At 42.0% G+C, this 22,066-nt stretch overlaps 1 protein-coding gene and 1 long non-coding RNA gene across 2 annotated transcripts; one reads left to right on the forward strand and one right to left on the reverse strand.

The window, feature by feature from the left end:
- Positions 1-562: 562 nt before the first annotated feature.
- LOC146504593 (tyrosine kinase receptor Cad96Ca) lies at positions 563-21,629 on the reverse strand. Its single transcript, XM_085184474.1, has 12 exons — positions 19,165-21,629; positions 18,987-19,059; positions 18,829-18,916; positions 16,157-16,382; positions 15,873-16,011; positions 14,034-14,132; positions 10,313-10,473; positions 10,049-10,186; positions 8,932-9,043; positions 8,119-8,218; positions 5,223-5,322; positions 563-4,865 (listed from the first exon to the last, which is right to left on the reverse strand). Exons 2-12 carry the CDS (start codon positions 19,000-19,002, stop codon positions 4,758-4,760), a joined length of 1,287 nt encoding a protein of 428 aa, XP_085040600.1. The 5' UTR covers positions 19,003-19,059; positions 19,165-21,629; the 3' UTR covers positions 563-4,757.
- LOC146504594 (uncharacterized) lies at positions 15,953-17,877 on the forward strand. The gene is made up of 2 exons (XR_014877899.1): positions 15,953-16,048; positions 16,123-17,877. It is a non-coding gene; the product is annotated as an uncharacterized LOC146504594 (long non-coding RNA).
- Positions 21,630-22,066: the final 437 nt, after the last annotated feature.

Here is a 22,066-nt window from a genome sequence, read left to right on the forward strand (position 1 = left end):
ATTTGTTTTGTTACAAGTATCTTGCAGCTATCTTAGAAAAATTATGCAGTGATCTGTAGATAGTGGTGAAGTCAAAGGAGCAGTACCCAAGAAAACCCTTTTATACTGTGAAACATGAGCATAAACTTGGAAAGCCAACTTTCTCACATCAGGTTTATAGTTGCTTTAACCCTCCTGTTATGTTGGAACACCAATTATGGTCCTGGGTCAATTTGACCCGGGGCATGTCTACTCATCCAAAAGTGTCAGAAACACTGGCACTGAGTATTTTACTGTTTTCTTGTATAATTTAGATTTTTTTCATTTTCTGTAGTGATGAGGATGACATGTGACATCTCTTCTGTTCTGGGTCGATCTGACCCGCAACATAACAGGAGGGATCATAAATGAAATCTCAAGAACAATGCATAAAATGGCCTGATCATCTTTTTAAAATCCCTAATGTTCAGTTTTGGGACCACTACTCTTATCTGTACATTTGAGTTACCAGACAGAGTGTCAAGAGTTTGAAATGTTTGACTCGTGCCTATGGTTCCAAATCGCTTCCACTTTGTTATAATTCAATTCAATTCAATTCAATTCAATTCAATTCAATTCAATTTTATTTATATAGCGCCAAATCACAACAAAAGTCACCTCATGGTGCTTCATAGATACAGAGAAAAACCCAACAATCATATGAGCCCCTATGAGCAGCACTTTGGCGACAGTGGGAAGGAAAAACTCCCTTTTAACAGGAAGAAACCTCCAGCAGAACCAGGCTCAGGGAGGGGCGGGGCCATCTGTTGTGATTGGTTGGGGTGAGAGAAGGAAGACAGGATAAAGACATGCTGTGGAAGAGAGACAGAGGTTAATAACAGATATGATTCAACACAGAGGTCTGTTAATACATAGTGAGTGAGAAAGGTGACTGGAAAGGAAAAACTCAATGCATCATGGGAATCCCCCGGCAGCCTACATCTATTGCAGCGTAACTAAGGGAGGATTCAGGGCAAGGTTATTATCGTTAACGAAAACTAACGAAATAACGAAAACTAGAAGTGAAAAAACATTGTCGTTAACGGAAATAAAAATAAAAACAAAAAAAACGAAAACTAACTAAAACTGTAATGAATGTTCCCAAAACTAACTAAAATTAACTGAATTTATAGCAAAAATGTGTTTAGTTTTCATTGATGTGTGCGTGTCATACAAGAGTCAAGGGTGAAAATGAAGTTTAGTTTCCAGATTTTTTTCTTGCTGTGTCTCATTATGCCAGCAGGTGGCAGTACGTTAGTCGAGTCGTCTGTGTTGCTGCTCCGTCCACGCGCAGAATCATGTCAGGAAAAGTCGGGAGCCAGAGTCCAATTTGGGATTACTTTGAATATGACTGTGTTTTGGAGAAAGCAAGTGTCTTGTAGTGGAAACAGACAAATTATGAGGGACATTTCTAAAGGGAAAAAAATCCCACAAACCTTAAAGTGCACTTGAAAAGCTCACACAAGAAGGCTAACCTAGCTTAGCTTGAGAAGGTAAGGGAGCACACTCAACCCTCATCCCCAGAAAACAGAAGCTAACCCCAGGCAAGGCAGCGTGATGCATCCCGAGACAACAGGACGGGGATATCTACACAACTGAGTCAGTTACCTTCAAAAAGTTTATCAATTCACTTGAACCAAAATTACGAACACCCGGTGCTGCGAGAGTTAATAGTCTCATTGGGGCCAAGATATACATTTTATAGTTGCCTGGAATCAATGGTTGTTCATCTGCCTTTATTTATTTATTTAAAGAACCCATAGGTGGGAATGTGAGTTGTCTGTCTCTGCGTGTTAGCCCTGCGACAGACAGGCGACCTGTCCAGGGTGCAGTATGGTAGCTGGAATAGCAACATACCCAAGGATGAGCAGAATGACTGATATGATGAAACTGGGATTTTGTTACACTTAATTATTGCAAACACAACTAAAACTATAACTGAAACTAATCAAAACTAAACTGAAACTAAGGATTTTCAAAAAAATAAAAACTAAACTAAACTAGCAAACAATTGGTAAAAACTAATTAAAACTGATATAAAATTGAAAATCTGAAGTCAAAACTAAATAAAAATAAAAACTAATGAAAATTGCAAAACTATTAAAACCCTGATTCAGGGTCACCTGGTCCAGCCCTAACTATATGCTTTAGCAAAAAGGAAAGTTTGAAGCCTAATCTTAAAAGTAGAGATAGTGTCTGTCTCCTGAATCCAAACTGGAAGCTGGTTCCACAGAAGAGGGGCCTGAAAACTGAAGGCTCTCCCTCCCATTCTACTTTTAAATACTCTAGGAACAACAAGTAGGCCTGCAGAGCGAGAGCGAAGTGCTCTAATAGGGTGATATGGTACTACAAGGTCATTAAGATAAGATGGGGCCTGATTATTTAAGACCTTGTATGTGAGGAGCAGGATTTTGAATTCTGGATTTAACAGGAAGCCAAAACAGGAGAAATCTGCTCTCTCTTTCTAGTCCCTGTCAGTACTCTTGCTGCAGCATTTTGGATTAGCTGAAGGCTTTTCAGTGAGTTTTTTGGACATCCTGATAATAATGAATTGCAGTAGTCCAGCCTGGAAGTAATAAATGCATGAACTAGTTTTTCTGCGTCACTCTGAGACAGGATATTTCTAACTTTAGAGATGTTGCACAAATGGAAGAACGCAGTCTTACATATTTGTTTAATATGTGCGTTGAAGGACATATCCTGGTCAAAAATGACTCCAAGGTTCCTCACAGTGTTACTGGAGGCCAAGGTAATGCCATCCAGAGTAAGAATCTGCTTAGATACCATATTTCTAAGATTTTCAGGGCCAAGTACAATAACCTCAGTTTTATCTGAATTAAGAAGCAGAAAGTTAGCGGCCATCCAGGTCTTTATGTCTTTAAGACATTCCTGCAGTTTAACTCATTGGATGGATTTGTTGCTCCCTAACCCTATCACTGGAATCCACTGAGCTCCTGAGAGCGACTGGAACGGCTGAATTCAACAATTTGCATGTGTCAGTACTTTTGGCAGTGTAGTGTGTAAATCAGCTACATCCACAAGAGGGAGAAGAATTACTGAAAAGGCAAATAATTATGCCTCACAGTGATTTTAAAATAATTTCCATTTTATGATTTCCACAGAAATTGTACCAATGTGTTCATGACACCACCTGCAGGGGTTGGATGTGTTAGTGATGGCAGGAGGAGAAGTGCAGAGCACTGGTGGATGATTTGGTTCAGGAGAAATCATCTGGCTTTCAGTGTGAATGTGACCAGAGAGACGGTGGCCAACCTCAGGAAGAGAACAGCTGCACAACCCATTTTCATCCTGGGACAAGATGATGATGTGCAAGTGTTTGTCGTCCACACTGACAACACGTTGACCAACACACAGGCTGTTTCCTAAAGAACCAGAGATCCTTCAGTATGTGCAGCACGTGTGCATTGTTACGGTCGTCTGGGGGGAGTAGCATCAGAGTTTGGATAAACTGACTGCAAACTGGTCACTTAATAAACCGTTACCCTGCTGGGTGATCCTGAGGCTCTGCACCAGCTAGTGAAGCACCTTCAGACTGATTCTGCACCTCTGCCACAAAGACAGAGCTGAGTAATCTCTTATGGAAACATGCTGTTGGTAGTCTACCCAGTAACAGCTTCTCTTGTTGTTACACCTTTGAAGTAGTAGAAAAAAATCATATTTATTTTATTTGCATATCAACAAAAACAAGCTGATGAGTCAGAGTTAAACGTTGAACAGCATTTGGTCCGTCCTCCTTCACGGGTAAGTCTTCCTACTTTGCTTGTGTTAGTCTCAAACTTTCTGTTCTGTCATTTATCTTTATGTTTGGGTCTTAAAAGCAAAACCAGGCACAAGGACTGCAATTCAGCTGCTGCAATTTATTCAAATGTAGCAATGTTAAGTGACCCCTGCTATATAAATACATTAAAAATGGATTTTTTTAATATTGGTTTACAAAACAGCAAAACAGAAAAGCTAAAATATACAGATGAAAGCAAACACTGAGAAAGATTTGAATAAATTAATAAAGAAATGCTGTTAAAATACAGACATATTAAATAAGGTACATCAGACATGCTGAACAGCGCCTCCTGTTGGACTTTACATGTGAGATCATCTTGTTTCATAGAGGTTCTTCAAACGTCGAGCCGAGAACATAAATGTGATCTAAAAACTTACGTATTTCTCATTCATCACTTTGCAGCTTTTCTGCAAACAGTTCATGGATGAAACATCGTTGTAAAGAAAACACAACAATCAGACTCCAGGTAACAAATCAGTGGACACTGATTATGAAGTAAGGCTCTCTGTGTTGCTTTCAAATAATTATTCTCATTTCGTACTCAGGCTGCGTCACACTGGCATGATCCAGCCTTCGGTGGTCCCGTGTTCAGCTGGTAATGTGTCAGTATTTGTGTCTGTTGTCAGAGGAAGTTGAAGTGTGCGCCTGTTAGGATACATCCACAAAAACAAAGTCCTGAAACGTGACCGTCATCAGTGTACAGTCTGTGATCACACAGTTTGATTCTGTTTACCACAAAAATTGGTTATAAACTAATATTTTATATATGAAAAATAATATAAGAATATAAAAATACAGAAAATGAAAACTACAGGTATTTAAAATAATCATTTTTGAACAAACATGCACATTACATTTCATTTATTCAGCAGGAAGTAAAAACTTGTGTAACGATACGTCCCCCCTGAAATCCACACGCATGGTTTAAAGTACCCGTTTAAAAATTAGTGTCCAAACTGACACTCGCTGCTCGTAAACGATTGTTTTCCTGAATTTCGGCCTCATCTGTCACCACCTGCTCTGGACTCTCCACATCCACGTAGTCCTGCAAAGAAGAACACAGTTTATCTAACACATGTTTGTCTGTCTGCAGGTTCAAACTGGGAAATAGTTCAGAAAATAATCTCTACAAACACAAGTCAACTACATGTGGGTGCATTTAATAACCAAAACACGATGAAACAAGAGTTCTGCTGAGTGAAACTCAAACGTTACCGTTCGGTTTGATTGAATTCATTTCAACAGAATTATCATGTCAGTGAGTTTTCTCTGAAAATACTGTGGAAACACTTAATATAGTCGCGTTTTAATGCTGTGTGATGAACATCTCAGCACCACAAAGGCTGTGCTGTGATTTTTACAGATCATAAAGAGAGAAGAGCTTAAACATGCTGCTGCTTACTGCGTCGTTTTCCATGATGCTCTCCAGCATGCAGACGATGTCTGTGAACGAGGGCCTCAGGGTGTGCGGCTCCTGCCAGCAGTCTCGCATGATGTGAAGTCTGTGAGGTCAGAGGTCACTCAGTGATACAGTCCATGATTCTCTATCATAGTTATTATCATCCTGAGATATAAGAGGGATGGTACATAAGGAATGATGCGGGACTGGCAGAACCTGAATGTGACTCATCCAGTTTAAATGTTGATGGAGGGACGAGTTGAACTGAAATTAAGCTAAAGGAGGAAAAAGTTGGAAAGCTACGTCCAGTTTTAGTTTGTGAGTCATCTACACACTTGTTCTGATGACACCTCCTCCTCCTAAACACACTCCCATCACAAGCACAACACACAAAAGACATGATTTTGTTTTTCTGTGCATAACGCCATTAAATATTCTCCTGAAAACGAAACTCTTACAAATGTCTAACGAGGCTCGACAAAATCCTCCTGACAACGAGCCTCGTTAGTAAATCAGCAGCTTTTTAATGTCAGGCGGTTTTACACAGATGTTGATGCGTCTTTTAGATTTCTGCCCAGCTAAAGGCATCGAGGTGTATTCCTACCTTCCTTGGGTGAGGCTGACTCCCCCTTTGTTAGAACTCTCTCTGCTTATTTGTTACAATTAGCCAATCAGCCTCCCCGCTGTACGTGCACCTGCTGTTCTAACCTCTGGTTTGCACGAGTCATCTTGTTCCTTTTGCAGTTTGTTTCTTTGCGTGTGACACGTTGTCATTTGCTGACTGCGTGTCAGAACTCGCCGACTGTGCCTCGTGTGTCCTCCTCTGAGTTCTACCAGATATCTTTGATTTAGCAACAATTGTTCTTAAATTTTGGATGTTGATATTGCTGCTCGCCTGCTGACAGGGACACGTCCGTCTTACAATTGACTTTAAAAGTTTATTGTTTGCTTTTAAAGTTTTAAACGGCCCGGCTCCTGCGTACCTCTGAGCGTCTGCTGTCGTGGCCCCCAGATTATGGGATACGTTGGCCCTGTATGAGGCTGGCCACAACACTTGACATGTTTACATCTCTTTTAAAAACACATGTTCTCTGAGGCATTTTAGGAAAAACCAGCTTCTGGTCAGATTTAGTCAGTTTTTTGGTCACTTTTAATCTTTGTTATTTCTTTAATTGTATTTATTATCTAATCATTAATTCATGTGTATTTTTTATTTATATATTTTATTATTGTTTAATTTTCTTTGATTAATGTTTGATTTCTTAACTTTTATCTCTGTTTTTACTGGGAAGTTCTGTCATGACCCTGGGTCCTTTTGACCCAGTGTTTTGTGTTTTGTGTTATTGTGATTTTGGTTCTGTTCTTCCTGTTTAGTGTTTATTCGGTTCTGCTCATGTATTCCTGTGTTAAGTCCGCGTTTCTTAGTCTGTGTCCTTGCATGTGTAAGTTCCTGTTTTATTGTGAAAGTCTGTGTCTTATGTCAGTGTGTTCTGTTTACGTTTCCCCTGCCTCGTCAGCTGTGATGTCTTCCAGGTGTGTTCCCCTCCTGTTTCCCATCCCCTGATTCCTGCCGTGTGTGTGGCTGTATCCCAATTCAGGGTCTGCAGCCTTAAAGGCCGCATTTTAAGGCCGATTACGTCACAGCGACGCGACGAAGGCTGTCCCAATTCGAAGGCTGCTCGAAATGCGGCCCTCAAATGCGTCCTTCATTTCCCTGAATTTTAAGGACGTGGCGGTGTAGACTTCGTGGCCCAACATATCCCAGAATGCATAGCGCGGCGGTGGGTGTGGACAATTTTGCCGGAAAACAACGGCGGATGAGGGGCGCCCGAAGAGTAAACTTTAAGTAAGTACTGAATATTATGTCACTTATTTATGTGCGAATGTTTAATAATGAAGAACATTAAAACATTCCTGTTGGCCACATGTCGGCAAAGTCATGTGACATTAGTGACGTTTGTACTAACTTGGTTTTAAAGCCTTTACTTTAAAATATACGCCGTTCAATAGCTGAGCTTAATCAGAGAATGATCAAAGCTCATGTAGAAACAAACAAATGAACAAAAGATTTTCTCCTTCATTTCTGTCAAACAAAGCTGTATGAAACGTTTCCAGCTGTTAGTATCATGGTTGCTAGGCAACCTGGGCAGAGCAACGGAGGCTAGACCGTCCCATTTCACAAGCCTCGCACTTCCGACCTTAGCGGTCTTTAAGTACGCGGCCCTTGAGGATCGTTGAGGCTGCAGACCCTGAATTGGGATACAGCTATTGTGTGTGTTACCTCGTCCTCGCTGCTGCTTCGTCTGTGTTGTTCTCCTCCACTTTCCTGTGTATTCTGGCTGCATTACTCTCCCTGCATCTCCGTTTCATGTCTCAAGGTTTCAGGTTTGTTTTTGCTTAGCTTTTCCCAGTTTAGTTTACTCTTAGGTTTTGGTTTTTGTCCCCCTCATCTCCGTTTGTGTCACCCTTTGGTTAATAAAGCTCGCTCACCACTTAAGCAGTCTGCATCTTGGGTCCATTTATATTCACACACGGCCTCGGCACCCCGTGACAAGTACTTTGGTCAGACGTGTTGTTTTTAAAGTGCTGCAGAAATAAAGTTGGATTTTTCTGTTTTTCAGCAACAGTTTTATGTATTGAATATTGATCCTATGATGGCGTGTTGTGTTTTTTAAAGCAACAGCTTTAGTTTCTCACAGTGACACGTGAGCATCACTCTGCTCGAAACCTGAAAGATGATGTTTGTGTTTCAACAAAACTCAGTGAAACCTGACTCTGTGTAACAGCTGATGTCATTACGAGGATGATTGTTCTGTTGAGAACAGCAATCTAACTTAACCGACATATATCAATAACTAATACACCAGATACATTTAAGCTAAAGGCAGTTGTCACTTACATCTCTGGTCTGCAGCCCTCCGGGTTTGTGTTTTTGTGACCCATACAGATGTGGTACACCACTTGCTCTGATGTCTCCAGGTTTGGATACGGCAGCGTCCCTGAAAATGTATTTATATTATATATTATTATATTATATTTATATCACAATTTCTCTTAAAAGTGGATTCTGTCACTTTCTAAATGAGCAGCAAATATCACCGTGTAATAGAAATCCCTGTGTGGGTGTGGACTGCAGACTAATTTCACAGTAAGACAGATGAAAGTATCCAACTGATAATCTCTACAAGTACAAATACTGCAGCATCCACGAGTTATTAATACACTATAATTCAATTCAGCTGTATTTATATTGAGTCAGATCACGACAACAGTTGCCTCGAGGTGCAGCTGTTGCAGTTGCTGTAGACTTACAGGAGCTCACGTTTTAAATGTCAAACAACTGAACTGGAGAGCGAAGTCAGACAGAAGTAGGACGACAGGATGCTTCAGTCAGGGCGCCAGGTTTCCACCTCTGTTCAAAGATGTACTTGTAACCAATTACACAACTTTCCAGAGTTAATTTATGTTTATATTTGTGTTAACATTAATGTTGTTATTTCATTTCAGCACTGCTAATACGCTGTGGCTGTATCAGAGGAAACAAGCTTTTAATTTGAAGTGAACAGCGGCCCGTTGTAATGACTTTACACCAAAACACGGAGCCACCACAACACAAGGCCGCTCTTCAACAAAGAGTACGTGTGGAACATTTTACTAAACCATTAGAGGGGAAGTCATGATTTCCAGAGAGCAGCCCAAACCTCCAACTCACCAAATGTCTGCATCTCCCACAGCACGATGCCAAACGCCCACACGTCCCCCTTGTAGCTGTAGTAGTTGTTCTTGAAGTACTCTGGGGGGTACCAGCGCAGGGGCACACGTTGCTGCACAATTTACACACGATGGAAAAAGTGATTTCACCAAAACTTAACGGTGATATTTTCAAACTATGTGAAACCGTGTCAGAGGGACAATTTTAGACATCAGGAAATGCACGACTCCATTACTGCTGGTCTTTTTCTGCACCACAGTTTCCTGTTGAAAAGGATGTTGCTAAATCTCCCGCACACATGCAGTAACACAGAAGCAAAGTCTGGTTCAAACTGGGCTCAAAAAGAGTAACAAAGGTCATCATATCACATCAAGTCGGAACAAACGTGAGATGCAGTTACACTTTTTGTTTTTGTAATATCCAGGTTACATTTAAACGTGTTGTCCTGAAGCAGTCAGGACCACTTTAGCTAACGACAGATCGCCTTTTACATCATTTCGATTTGCTGGTGTGGCTCATCTCTGGGACATCCCCGCTCTTCCGTGTGCATACATCGAAAGCTGGAGGTGGGGAGAGGAACAGCAGCAACAAAGCAAGGCACCAGCAACTACAGACATCGATTAAGTCAGAAATGACATAAAAGGAGAAACAATGGCGGAGGAGGGGGGGGTGCGAAGCGGCCTAAAGACGCGCAGTAACTGTGGACGGCTCCAATAGCTTTTGCAAAGGCACGACTGGGTGTAACTCAGGATGTGGAGCAGGTCATCTGCTAAACAGCAAATATCCTCAGGCAACATCAGACTCTCTGATTCTCTCCTGAGTACAGATGTGTGCACATGTTAGACAGAAAGCACTTCTGTAGAACCTCAAACATGCATTCATGTCACAGTGAGAGTGAAACTACAGCGCGGGAGCAAAGCTGGAAACGTTTGGGTCACTTTGGATTCTCACTGGGAATGAAACACGAACGGATCATCCACAAATAAGATCGATGAATTTGAAAATGTGCTGCAAAGCTGTTCAGCAGTCCGAGCACTGTGAGAAAAGGATGCTGTATGTAGAAATAAAGAAATAATCGATTTAAAGAAATGCTTGTGTGTGCGTGCTGCAATCTTACACGTGGGTTTCTCCAGCGACTGCTGCGACGGCTCGCCATTCGCGTCAAGTCTCGGGCGAGACCAAACTCGGCCACTTTCACCTCCCAGGGAAACTTGTTGACCATGACGTTCCTCAGAGCCAAGTCACAGTGAATGATCTGCACAGAGAACCAACAACATTAATGTAAACACAATGATAAAAAGTGTTCAAACTGTCAACAACAACAGTCACACTGGGACAAAGTGGGAGCAGTATATTTCCTGTCAGTCTGCTGTGCTGTTACCATTTTGGAGCGCAGGTGCTGCATGGCTAGAGCAACGTGGTACGAAGCAATGGTGAGGAGGCTCTGCAGCTCAGGGTCAGTACTCAGGTGGGCTCTGTTGGTCTGCAGGAAGGTCCTCAGAGTGCCGTAGCTCACATACTCCATGATCAGGATGTAGGGCTCTGCACAGAGAACATCCCAGTCAGAGACGCAGGGCCTTACAGAGGGACACGCCTCCAAGAAGAACGCAACAGACTTGCAGGTTAGTTCATAGTTACAGGTTAGTTCATAGTTGCAGGTTAGCTCATAGTTACAGGTTAGTTCATAGTTGCAGGTTAGTTCATAGTGACAGGTTAGCTCATAGTTGCAGGTTAGTTCGTAGTGACAGGTTAGTTCGTAGTTGCAGGTTAGTTCATAGTTGCAGGTTAGCTCATAGTTGCAGGTTAGTTCATAGTTGCAGGTTAGTTCATAGTGACAGGTTAGCTCATAGTTGCAGGTTAGTTCGTAGTTGCAGGTTAGTTCGTAGTTGCAGGTTAGCTCATAGTTGCAGGTTAGCTCATAGTTGCAGGTTAGTTCGTAGTGACAGGTTAGTTCGTAGTTGCAGGTTAGTTCATAGTGACAGGTTAGCTCATAGTTGCAGGTTAGTTCATAGTTACAGGTTAGTTCGTAGTTGCAGGTTAGTTCATAGTTACAGGTTAGCTCATAGTTACAGGTTAGTTCGTAGTTGCAGGTTAGTTCATAGTTGCAGGTTACCTCATAGTGACAGGTTAGTTCGTAGTTGCAGGTTACCTCACAGTGACAGGTTAGCTCATAGTTGCAGGTTAGTTCGTAGTGACAGGTTAGTTCATAGTTGCAGGTTAGTTCGTAGTTGCAGGTTAGTTCGTAGTGACAGGTTAGCTCATAGTTACAGGTTAGTTCGTAGTTGCAGGTTAGTTCATAGTTGCAGGTTAGCTCATAGTTACAGGTTAGTTCGTAGTTGCAGGTTAGTTCATAGTTGCAGGTTAGTTCGTAGTGACAGGTTAGTTCATAGTTGCAGGTTAGTTCGTAGTGACAGGTTAGCTCATAGTTGCAGGTTAGTTCATAGTTACAGGTTAGTTCGTAGTTGCAGGTTAGTTCATAGTTACAGGTTAGCTCATAGTTACAGGTTAGTTCGTAGTTGCAGGTTAGTTCATAGTTGCAGGTTAGCTCATAGTGACAGGTTAGCTCATAGTTGCAGGTTAGTTCGTAGTGACAGGTTAGTTCATAGTTGCAGGTTAGTTCATAGTTGCAGGTTAGTTCGTAGTTGCAGGTTAGTTCGTAGTTGCAGGTTAGTTCGTAGTGACAGGTTAGCTCATAGTGACAGGTTAGTTCGTAGTTGCAGGTTAGTTCATAGTTACAGGTTACCTCATAGTGACAGGTTAGTTCGTAGTTGCAGGTTACCTCATAGTGACAGGTTAGCTCATAGTTGCAGGTTAGTTCGTAGTGACAGGTTAGTTCATAGTTGCAGGTTAGTTCGTAGTTGCAGGTTAGTTCGTAGTGACAGGTTAGCTCATAGTTACAGGTTAGTTCGTAGTTGCAGGTTAGTTCATAGTTGCAGGTTAGCTCATAGTTACAGGTTAGCTCATAGTTACAGGTTAGTTCGTAGTTGCAGGTTAGTTCATAGTTGCAGGTTACCTCATAGTGACAGGTTAGCTCATAGTTGCAGGTTAGTTCGTAGTGACAGGTTACCTCATAGTTGCAGGTTAGTTCGTAGTGACAGGTTAGTTCATAGTTGCAGGTTAGTTCGTAGTGACCGGTTAGTTCATAGTTACAGGTTAGTTCGTAGTTGCAGGTTAGTTCATAGTTGCAGGTTACCTCATAGTGACAGGTTAGTTCGTAGTTGCAGGTTACCTCATAGTGACAGGTTAGCTCATAGTTACAGGTTAGTTCGTAGTGACAGGTTAGTTCATAGTTACAGGTTAGTTCGTAGTTGCAGGTTAGTTCATAGTTGCAGGTTACCTCATAGTGACAGGTTAGTTCATAGTTGCAGGTTAGTTCGTAGTGACAGGTTAGTTCATAGTTGCAGGTTAGTTCATAGTTACAGGTTAGTTCGTAGTTGCAGGTTAGTTCATAGTTACAGGTTAGCTCATAGTTACAGGTTAGTTCGTAGTTGCAGGTTAGTTCATAGTTGCAGGTTAGCTCATAGTGACAGGTTAGCTCATAGTTGCAGGTTAGTTCGTAGTGACAGGTTAGTTCATAGTTGCAGGTTAGTTCATAGTTGCAGGTTAGTTCGTAGTTGCAGGTTAGTTCGTAGTGACAGGTTAGCTCATAGTGACAGGTTAGTTCGTAGTTGCAGGTTAGTTCATAGTTACAGGTTACCTCATAGTGACAGGTTAGTTCGTAGTTGCAGGTTAGTTCGTAGTGACAGGTTAGTTCATAGTTGCAGGTTAGTTCGTAGTGACAGGTTAGCTCATAGTTACAGGTTAGTTCGTAGTTGCAGGTTAGTTCATAGTTGCAGGTTAGCTCATAGTTACAGGTTAGCTCATAGTTACAGGTTAGTTCGTAGTTGCAGGTTAGTTCATAGTTGCAGGTTACCTCATAGTGACAGGTTAGTTCGTAGTTGCAGGTTACCTCATAGTGACAGGTTAGCTCATAGTTGCAGGTTAGTTCGTAGTGACAGGTTAGTTCATAGTTGCAGGTTAGTTCGTAGTGACCGGTTAGTTCATAGTTGCAGGTTAATTCGTAGTGACAGGTTAGTTTGTAGTTGCAGGTTAGTTCATAGTGACAGGTTAGTTCGTAGTTGCAGGTTAGTTCGTAGTGACAGGTTAGCTCGTAGTTGCAGGTTAGTTCGTAGTGACAGGTTAGTTCGTAGTTGCAGGTTACCTCGTAGTGACAGGTTAGCTCATAGTTGCAGGTTAGTTCGTAGTGACAGGTTAGTTCATAGTTGCAGGTTAGTTCGTAGTGACAGGTTAGCTCATAGTTGCAGGTTAGTTCGTAGTGACAGGTTAGCTCATAGTTGCAGGTTAGTTCGTAGTGACAGGTTAGCTCATAGTTGCAGGTTAGTTCGTAGTGACAGGTTAGCTCGTAGTTGCAGGTTAGTTCGTAGTGACAGGTTAGTTCGTAGTGACAGGTTAGTTCATAGTTGCAGGTTAGTTCGTAGTGACAGGTTAGTTCGTAGTTGCAGGTTAGTTCGTAGTGACAGGTTAGCTCATAGTTGCAGGTTAGTTCGTAGTGACAGGTTAGCTCGTAGTTGCAGGTTAGTTCGTAGTGACAGGTTAGTTCGTAGTGACAGGTTAGTTCGTAGTTGCAGGTTAGTTCGTAGTGACAGGTTAGTTCGTAGTTGCAGGTTAGTTCGTAGTGACAGGTTAGCTCATAGTTGCAGGTTAGTTCGTAGTGACAGGTTAGTTCATAGTTGCAGGTTAGTTCGTAGTGACAGGTTAGTTCGTAGTTGCAGGTTAGTTCGTAGTTGCAAGTTAGTTCATAGTTGCAGGTTAGTTCATAGTTGCAGGTTAGTTCATAGTTGCAGGTTAGTTCATAGTTACAGGTTAGGAAAGGGGGGAAACTAAGCATATCTGTCGGTGTGGAGGAAGATGGCAAACAAACTGGTTCTTTCTACTCTACCTGAGCACTCTATAAAACAGTTACCCATTCATACAAGCACTTTTTCATGGTTACATGCTGACTGGAGCAGTCAGGGCTCAAACCAGCAACCTTCTGATTAAGAAGGTTCCAAGCCGCTCTACCTGAGCAGAGAAACAGCAGTCTGTATGCACGTGTTCATCACCTGCAATGGCGTTCCAGTCCAGTAACTGGAGGATGTTCTTGTGGTGCATCAGTTTTCTCATGATAGAAACCTCCATGTCCACGTGTTTGAGGCGGACACCTGAGATAGAGGAGGACACAAAGGTCAAATCAAAGCCCAGATGTAGCTGGCTAAATCAAAAGGAACGTATTCGGTTTTGTACTAAAGCTCAGCATGATTCATGTTAAAAATAATCCTTATTATTATTATTCTTGTCCTGACTCTTAGTTCAGCACCTGAGCTGAAGTGGTAAACAAAAAAGACAACAGAGAATAGTTGATGGATGCTAAAACTGTAGCTACAGCTGAGAGGAGTTGCAGATTCAGGTGGTTAGCCTCTCTGAGCTTGTCTCTGTGGGTAGCTCCTCCCACTTCCTCTTACAGTATTGAATGCATTGTTGCTATACGGCAAAACTTATATTGTACAAGATGAATGTGGTGCCATCAAAGTTCTCCTCGCTCGTCTCAGAGCTGCGTTTGACGTCACTGGTCACAGCATTTTAGTGTGGAATCCCACAGGGTTACGTGTCAGTGCGTTTACACTACACTCGCTTTGTTTGCAGCGCTATCAGTAAGTTATGGTCGGGGCTGTAATATCAACACCGAGCTCAACGTCAAAAATGTATGAAATGGCTCAGAGCAATTTGTTTTTCAGGAACATGTGATCAACCAGAGCGATGACGTGTTGCAAAAACTGCATGAAAAATGTAAACAACATGAGCAGAGATGGGCAGTAACGCGTTACTGTAATCCGATTACTTTTTTCAAGTAACGAGTAAAGTAAGGGATTACTATTGCAAAAACAGTAATTAGATTACCGTTACTTTCCCGTAGGAACGCTGCGTTACTGCGTTACTAAAACCGTGATTTTTTAGCGAGAATGTCTCATGACATTGACGTAAGCGAGTGCGACGTTCGTGACAACAGCTGTGTGCAGATCAACAATGGATCATATATGGAGTGCAGAGAGAGTATGAGCGTGCAGCGTTTAAAGCGTGGAAGTACTGACCTTACTTTGAGTTTGATTCCATAAAAAGTGACAAAAACATTAGTGTCCGTTGTGCGTGGGAAGAAAACTTCTTTTTACAGCGAAAAAACCCCTAAACTTCCAAACAAGCACCGAGTAGCTACGACGTAATGGGAAACTCACAGAGAAACTCGCGGATTCTTCCACTGACCGCTGCACACCTGCACCAGGGTAACCCTCCGCCTACGCCACTCCTGCTTTACAGGTGAAAATAGAGCAACAGGACCGCTAGTCTTTGACTTTATTTATTTTCTGCTGTGTTTTACTTGCATCTATTTGAAAGACTGAGTGTAAACACAAAAAATATTTTATTTTATGTGCTGGAATGTGCAGAAAATAGGTTTAAATATTAAACAAATTTCTTCCAGTCAGAGAATGTTGCATATAATTTAATTTTTGCTTGATGCATAAAGTTAAAAGATTAAAACGAATAAAACAAGTTTTAAAAAGAGACTTTTCCATTTGATTACATTTTGTATGATGGATTATGTAGAAAAAGTAGAAAGTAACTAAGTAATTAATTACTTTTGAAAATAAGTAATCAGTAAAGTAACGGGATTACTTTTTTGGGGAAGTAATCAGTAATTAGTTACTGATTACTTTTTTCAAGTAACTTGACCAACACTTAAAGATTCCCACTAATTCTACTTAAAAACAGAATATTTGAACATTATTATAGGACAGCCTACAATCATTTACTTGGATGACAGTTTCCTCCTACTTATCATGTCAAGTACTTAATTACTGCTTTCAGGGATGCTCCGCCTGCAGGCAAACCTGCAGCCATGTCCTCACCTTCCTTGCTGATCTTACAGGTGAACATGCTGTGGCCCTTACACGTCCCTCTGGTCATCCTGGCCTGGTAGAAGACGCCTTCCTTTCCTGCTTTGATCAGCTGCAGAAGGTTCAGGTCTGACTTGGTGAAAGGAGGATCCTTGAATTTGAAATAGACCCGTTTGTACATCATCGAGGTAGAACCGCACCAAACAGAACATGTGAAATCTAAATCTATCATCATCTGAAGGTTGATCTTCTGCGTCTACAGCAGGAACACAAAGATATCTGTGAAGCAGCGCTACCTGCTGCAGTTGCTGCAGACCTTTCCACAGCTTCTTGGACGGAGACCTGGCTGAAGTGCTGGGTCGGAGTGGAGATTTGGGAGGAAGTTCCCGCTCCTCCTCCTCCTCCTCCACCACAACTGGGATCGGCCTCGCAGGTAAGAGGGGAAGCTCTACCCGAGGCACAGCACTCATCAGCATCTTGTTCTGCCGGAGTAACCTGATTGTCTTGAGAGCGGATCGGTATCTGCAAAATAACGTAGACAGTAGAACAGGTGACACTGACCCAGGCGAAACACTCGGCTGCCAACCAGAGAGCAGCAAGTCTGTGACACACAGTTTGGGACTCGGAGCTAAACTGTGTAACTGTAAGTGACATTGCACATAAACCAAAGATCCAGTCTCTTCCACGTATCCTTGTCAGTGTCATTGGGGGGTGGAGCCTATCCCAGCTACCACAGGGTGAGAGGAAAGGCACGCCTGGGACAGGTCGCCAGTCTGTCGCAGGGCTAACACAGAGACAACCGCTCACATTCACACCTAATTTAGAATCACCAGTTAACCTGAACCCACTAACTGCATGTCTTTGTGCTGTGGGAGGAGCCAAGAGAACCCACTCAGACTCCACACACTCCCAGCCAGACAGCGCATTCAGACCCAGGAGGCAACAGTGATAATATTCCTAACCTTAATGAAAATAAATCACATTTATCTAGAAATATTAGGGGTGCAATGATACTCGTATCGATATTGAACCGTTCGATACAGTGCTTTCGGTTTGGTACGTATATGTATCGAACAATACAAACTTTTTAATTTATTTTATCAACTTTCCTTCTGACGGTGCTGTCTGTGTTGAGCGCTCAGTGGATCTGCGCTCGACAGTGCGGCCTAGGCGGAGTAGTCGAACACAGATTCACTGAGCTCAGTGCAAGCTAGCAAGACAGAAGCTAAGCTCGTTGCAACATGGCAAATTGAACCTCCCCCACCCTCATTCAGATCTGGCGTTTGGAACTATTTTGGTTTTCATGTGACGTATGACCCTGAAGGTAAGCGCGTCATGGACTAAGTAAAACAGTATGTTGGATGTGCCACGCAATGCGCAATTACATTAGTGGGAACTAGTGTGTTAGCGCAGTTAGCTCGTTAACGTGTTAACCGTCCAACCCCACGCACGGGGCGATCGGCGGTAGCTCGTTAACGGAGATTTGCCGTGTTGTGGCGTTAACGTCATTTCAGATTAACGCTGACAGCACTAGTGGGAACACAACGAATATGACTGCACATTTACTCCGACATCATCCTCGTGCAAAGACAAGTGGAAGCAGACAAAAACAACAAGCACGCATGCTACAAACTTTACCCGAGTCATTTAGACAGCCGTTAGCACATGATTCTCCTTATGGGGACCTGATATGTTTAATATGCTGCTGAGAATATAGCCCAGAAGAAGCGTATAGTAGAGCTTTTATTTTGGAAAGAGACATTTCTCTGTAATAAACTCTCTTTTCCAAAGATGAGGGATTTCTCCATCAGATTAATTTTTTTATTATGTTGTTGTTTCAGCAACATTAAATTTAAAAACTGTACTTTTGAGTTAAAATATATAGTTATAATTTTAATAAATGACAAATTAAAAAGGCATGAACATTTTTTTGTATCGAAAAAATATCGAACCGTGACACCAAAGTATCGAACCGAACCGTGAATTTTGTGTATCGTTGCACCCCTAAGAAATACATTATCTATAAACAGATCACCGAGTCTTGGGAGCTTTATTCTAAATAAACGAGCTAAAATTGGTCGTTGGATAACACACACATGAATTCAGGCTGCAGAGACTCAGCTGACCCTGACTCAACATTCGTTTTGAATAAGTCAGTTTTTTGCTGTTATTTTTCACTTTTCCATCATTTCAGTTGGTAACATGCTGCACAAATGAAAATGTTTTCAGGATAAAAGAACGAGGAAAAGCTGAGAACAGCTGGACGTGTGTTCTTTTTGGCTCATTTCAAAACAACGACACATTTGAATTCAGTATGCTTATACTGAAAGATAACATATGATGCCAAAATATTAGAAACATTAACTAGGTGCTGTATAAAGTAGGTCCGTGGACATCTGAGTCTATGTTAACATGATCTCTTACAGTGGATAACATCTGTTTTTGGACCTATGGAGCTATTGATGATGATGATAATAATAATAATAATAATTCAAAGGCTGAGCAAAAAAACTAAATCCATCTTCGGTGTTTTCACATTCTACTTTAAAAGTACATAAACACTGAAATCTGAAGACTACAAATCTCAGGAAATGAGACGATCAAAGAAGAACATCTTACTTTTGTAAACAGGGAAATAAACGTCTACACCAAACTTCATACAGCAGCTGAGAGTTTGTTTCACAAACAAGCAAAGACTAATTTTAAGGAAACCATTATAGCCGTTAGCATCTGAGCGGCTCATTCCCGTCTGTGAAGCCAGTTTGGGCCAAAAATGAGCTTTTATTAACGTCTGATCTTATAATATATTCACGCTAAAGTACATGAAAGGAAATTGTTATGTTTTATTGAATAATGCTGCTGTTACTGTTGCAGCTTAATTTGAAGATAAAATGTAGCAAACAGACCAAGTGAGACTGAGGTCACGTCGTTAATAAAAGCCTTTTTAAAGAACTTAAAATGGACTTACTTTCTGACACACACGGCTCCCAGCACTGTGAACACCAGGATGGTGAAGGAGAGGAGACCGCTGAGGGTGTATACGATGGAGTAGGCACCTGAAAGGCCACGAATAAGTAAGTCTAAGATTCACGAGCTCTCACAAATCGTCAAAGCCTCAAAGCTCACCTGAACAGTCCGCCATGTCCTCTGCTCAGTGTTTGTTTTCTGGCACAAACTGGTAAAAGAACATCAGGCTGGTCTGGAACAGCAATAGGAAGAACATTTCTTTTTATAGAGCTGATTCACTGAAGCCCAAAACACAAAGAAAGCACAGGAAGAGAGCAACTAAATGAAAAAGCCCTACCTGTGCTCTGTGATCGAGTCCATTCTTCTCGCCTAAGCCTGCCAGTCACACACCAGACAGGATTTATTCTGTTCGTCACACTTAAAAATTCAAAAATCAGCCCTGTGCTGGATAAAATGTCTGACCCGTGTTGTGTTCAGCAGGAGCTCTCACAGTACATCAACCACAAGACAATCAGAGGAAGTGAAGAGAAGCAGCAAGTGGTTTGAGATGCGCTGTTTCACCTCACGCTGATTTCAAGAATGAGTGTGAGTCCACTCCACACATGTCAGCTCTCCCAGCTCATGCAGTAACGCTGCAGATGCTCGGTCACTTTGTAGAAGTATGAAAGTTTGTCAAAAACTTTCATCATGCAAACTGTTGTTTTCTTTTAACTCTTTGGTTTACCGCCGCAGCCTCTCATTAACCACAGTGGAATATTATTTACTGCAGCGAAAGTAGAAACACCACAGTACAAACGACATAATCTCAAGTTAGACTCCCTCGAAGACGTTGTGTGCCACTTACAGTAACAATGTCATGTAGAGGGGCTCAGATCAATGTAACAATGTTACATTTGATTATTTGATGGAGTTTGTTTTAAGCACATTATTTATGACCTCACTTTAATGTTTAATGACAGCTTTGATGAGCTTTTTGGGGCTGCCAACAGAAAGAGAACCAGAATCAACTGGTCATCTAAAGTGACCACATTTTAAATTTAATCACATCCAAAAGTCAATCTAGTGCTAAGTTACCGACTTAAACACACTGACGCAGTCATTTTCCACGTCCAACGTGTGACCACTCACACAGTCTCTCTTCTCTGACTCTAAAAACACTTGAAATGTCAGGATTAGGCGAGAGGCGGAAAAGCCCCTGACTGGTGCGCAGAGCAGAAAGAGTAGCGCTGTTTAATTCGGAGAAGCTGCTGCAAAGCCCCTGTGTGTGCTTTCCTCTCTCGTCTGTTAGCAGACTGCAAAACGCTGAGGAAGGACAACAAAGGTCAACTGTTTTAAATTTGCTGCACTTCTTCGTTATGGTGAGCACAATCATGTGAAACCACTGCTGTTTCTAACATGTTAGCATGCTTACATTTGCTCATTCGAACCAAATAAAAAGTCAAGTTTAAAAGACTTCCATGCAAAGAAATCAAGGTCCAGGGCTTTGTGGTCTAACCTCCGTCTGCCAAAACTCGCTGCAGGTGCATGTAATGTGACATCTGTGGACGAGCCCGGGCATGTGTGGGAGGCTGAGAGATACACAGCACGCGCTGTAGAGAGCTGCTCTGCAGTAAAAAGTGGTAAACTTATCTCTTATCTCTTTTTTCACTTCTAAAATCTCAGACATTCACCGTCAACTTAACTCTTTAGGAGCTCCTGACTCTGAAGTAGACTTCCTGGTTCCCCCACTGTCTTCCTGTCAGTTATTTTCAAGCTTTACTCTTCCCTCCGTAACTGATGTATCTAATCTCATTAAAAAATCTAAGTCATCCACCTGTCAACTTGACCCTCTCCCCACTGTGTTAGTTAAAGCCTGTCTTCCCTCGTTAGCACCTCTCATAACCAATATTATTCATTCCTCCCTGAACACTGGAATTGTTCCTGAAGCACTGAAAAAGGCTTCCGTTATCCCAACTCTCAAAAAGCCTGGTGCAGACCCCAATAACTTTGATCATCTTCGCCCTATATCAAATCTCCCCTTTATTTCAAAAATTCTTGAAAAAGTTGTCGCCGCCCAGCTTCATTTACATCTCAATGACCATAATCTCTATGAACAATTTCAATCTGGTTTCCGCCCCAATCATAGCACAGAAACTGCTCTGTTAAGAATTACCAATGACCTTCTGATGGCAGCTGATTCTGGTCTCCTATCCATCCTCATCCTTCTTGATCTTAGTGCAGCGTTTGATACCATTTCTCACAATATTCTCCTGAACCGGTTAGCTTCCATTGGTATTAGTCACACCCCCCTTGCCTGGTTCATCTCCTATCTCTCAGACCGCACTCAGTTTATCCAACTTAAATCCCATTCTTCAACTCTCTATCCTGTTTCTGCTGGTGTGCCCCAGGGTTCAGTATTGGGGCCTCTTTTATTCATTATTTATATGCTCCCTCTTGGTTATATATTCCGAAAATATAATATAAACTTTCACTGTTATGCCGATGACACCCAGCTCTACCTTTCTTCTAAACCCAATTCATCCCTCCCACCTCCCTCCCTCTCAGACTGTCTTATTGAGATTAGATCCTGGTTCTCCTCCAATTTCCTCAAACTCAACAGTAATAAAACTGAAGTTTTACTTGTTGGCACACCATCTATCCTAACCAAATGCCACAGCTTTTCCATTAACATTGAAAATTCTCCCACCCTTCCCTCCCCTCAGGTTAAGAGTTTGGGTGTCATACTTGATAATACTCTCTCATTCCAGTCTCACATTAATTACATAACCCGGTCTGCTTACTTCTACTTACGTGATATTAACCGACTCCGCCCCTTCCTTACCCCCTATGCTGCTGCCATCCTTGTCCATAGTCTCATTACATCCCGTATTGATTACTGTAATTCCCTCCTATTTGGTCTCCCTAAAAAGTCCCTTCATAAACTCCAACTTCTTCAAAATTCTGCAGCTCGGATCATAACCCGTACTCCGTTAAGTGCTCATATTACCCCATTTCTTCAGCAGCTTCACTGGTTGCCCATAGAAGCCAGGATAAACTTTAAAATCTTACTTCTCACGTTCAAATGTATCCATAAATCTGCTCCTTCATATCTGTGTGACCTGCTCCATATCACCACTGTTTCCCGCCCTCTCAGATCATCATCTGCTACTCATCTTACCGTTCCATCCTCACACTTCATCACTATGGGGAACAGAGCTTTCAGTCGCTCTGCTCCCCGGCTCTGGAACTCTCTTCCTCCT

Source organism: Neolamprologus multifasciatus, chromosome 14 (assembly GCF_963576455.1).
Source record: "Neolamprologus multifasciatus chromosome 14, fNeoMul1.2, whole genome shotgun sequence".
Classification (NCBI taxonomy): Eukaryota; Metazoa; Chordata; class Actinopteri; order Cichliformes; family Cichlidae; genus Neolamprologus; species Neolamprologus multifasciatus.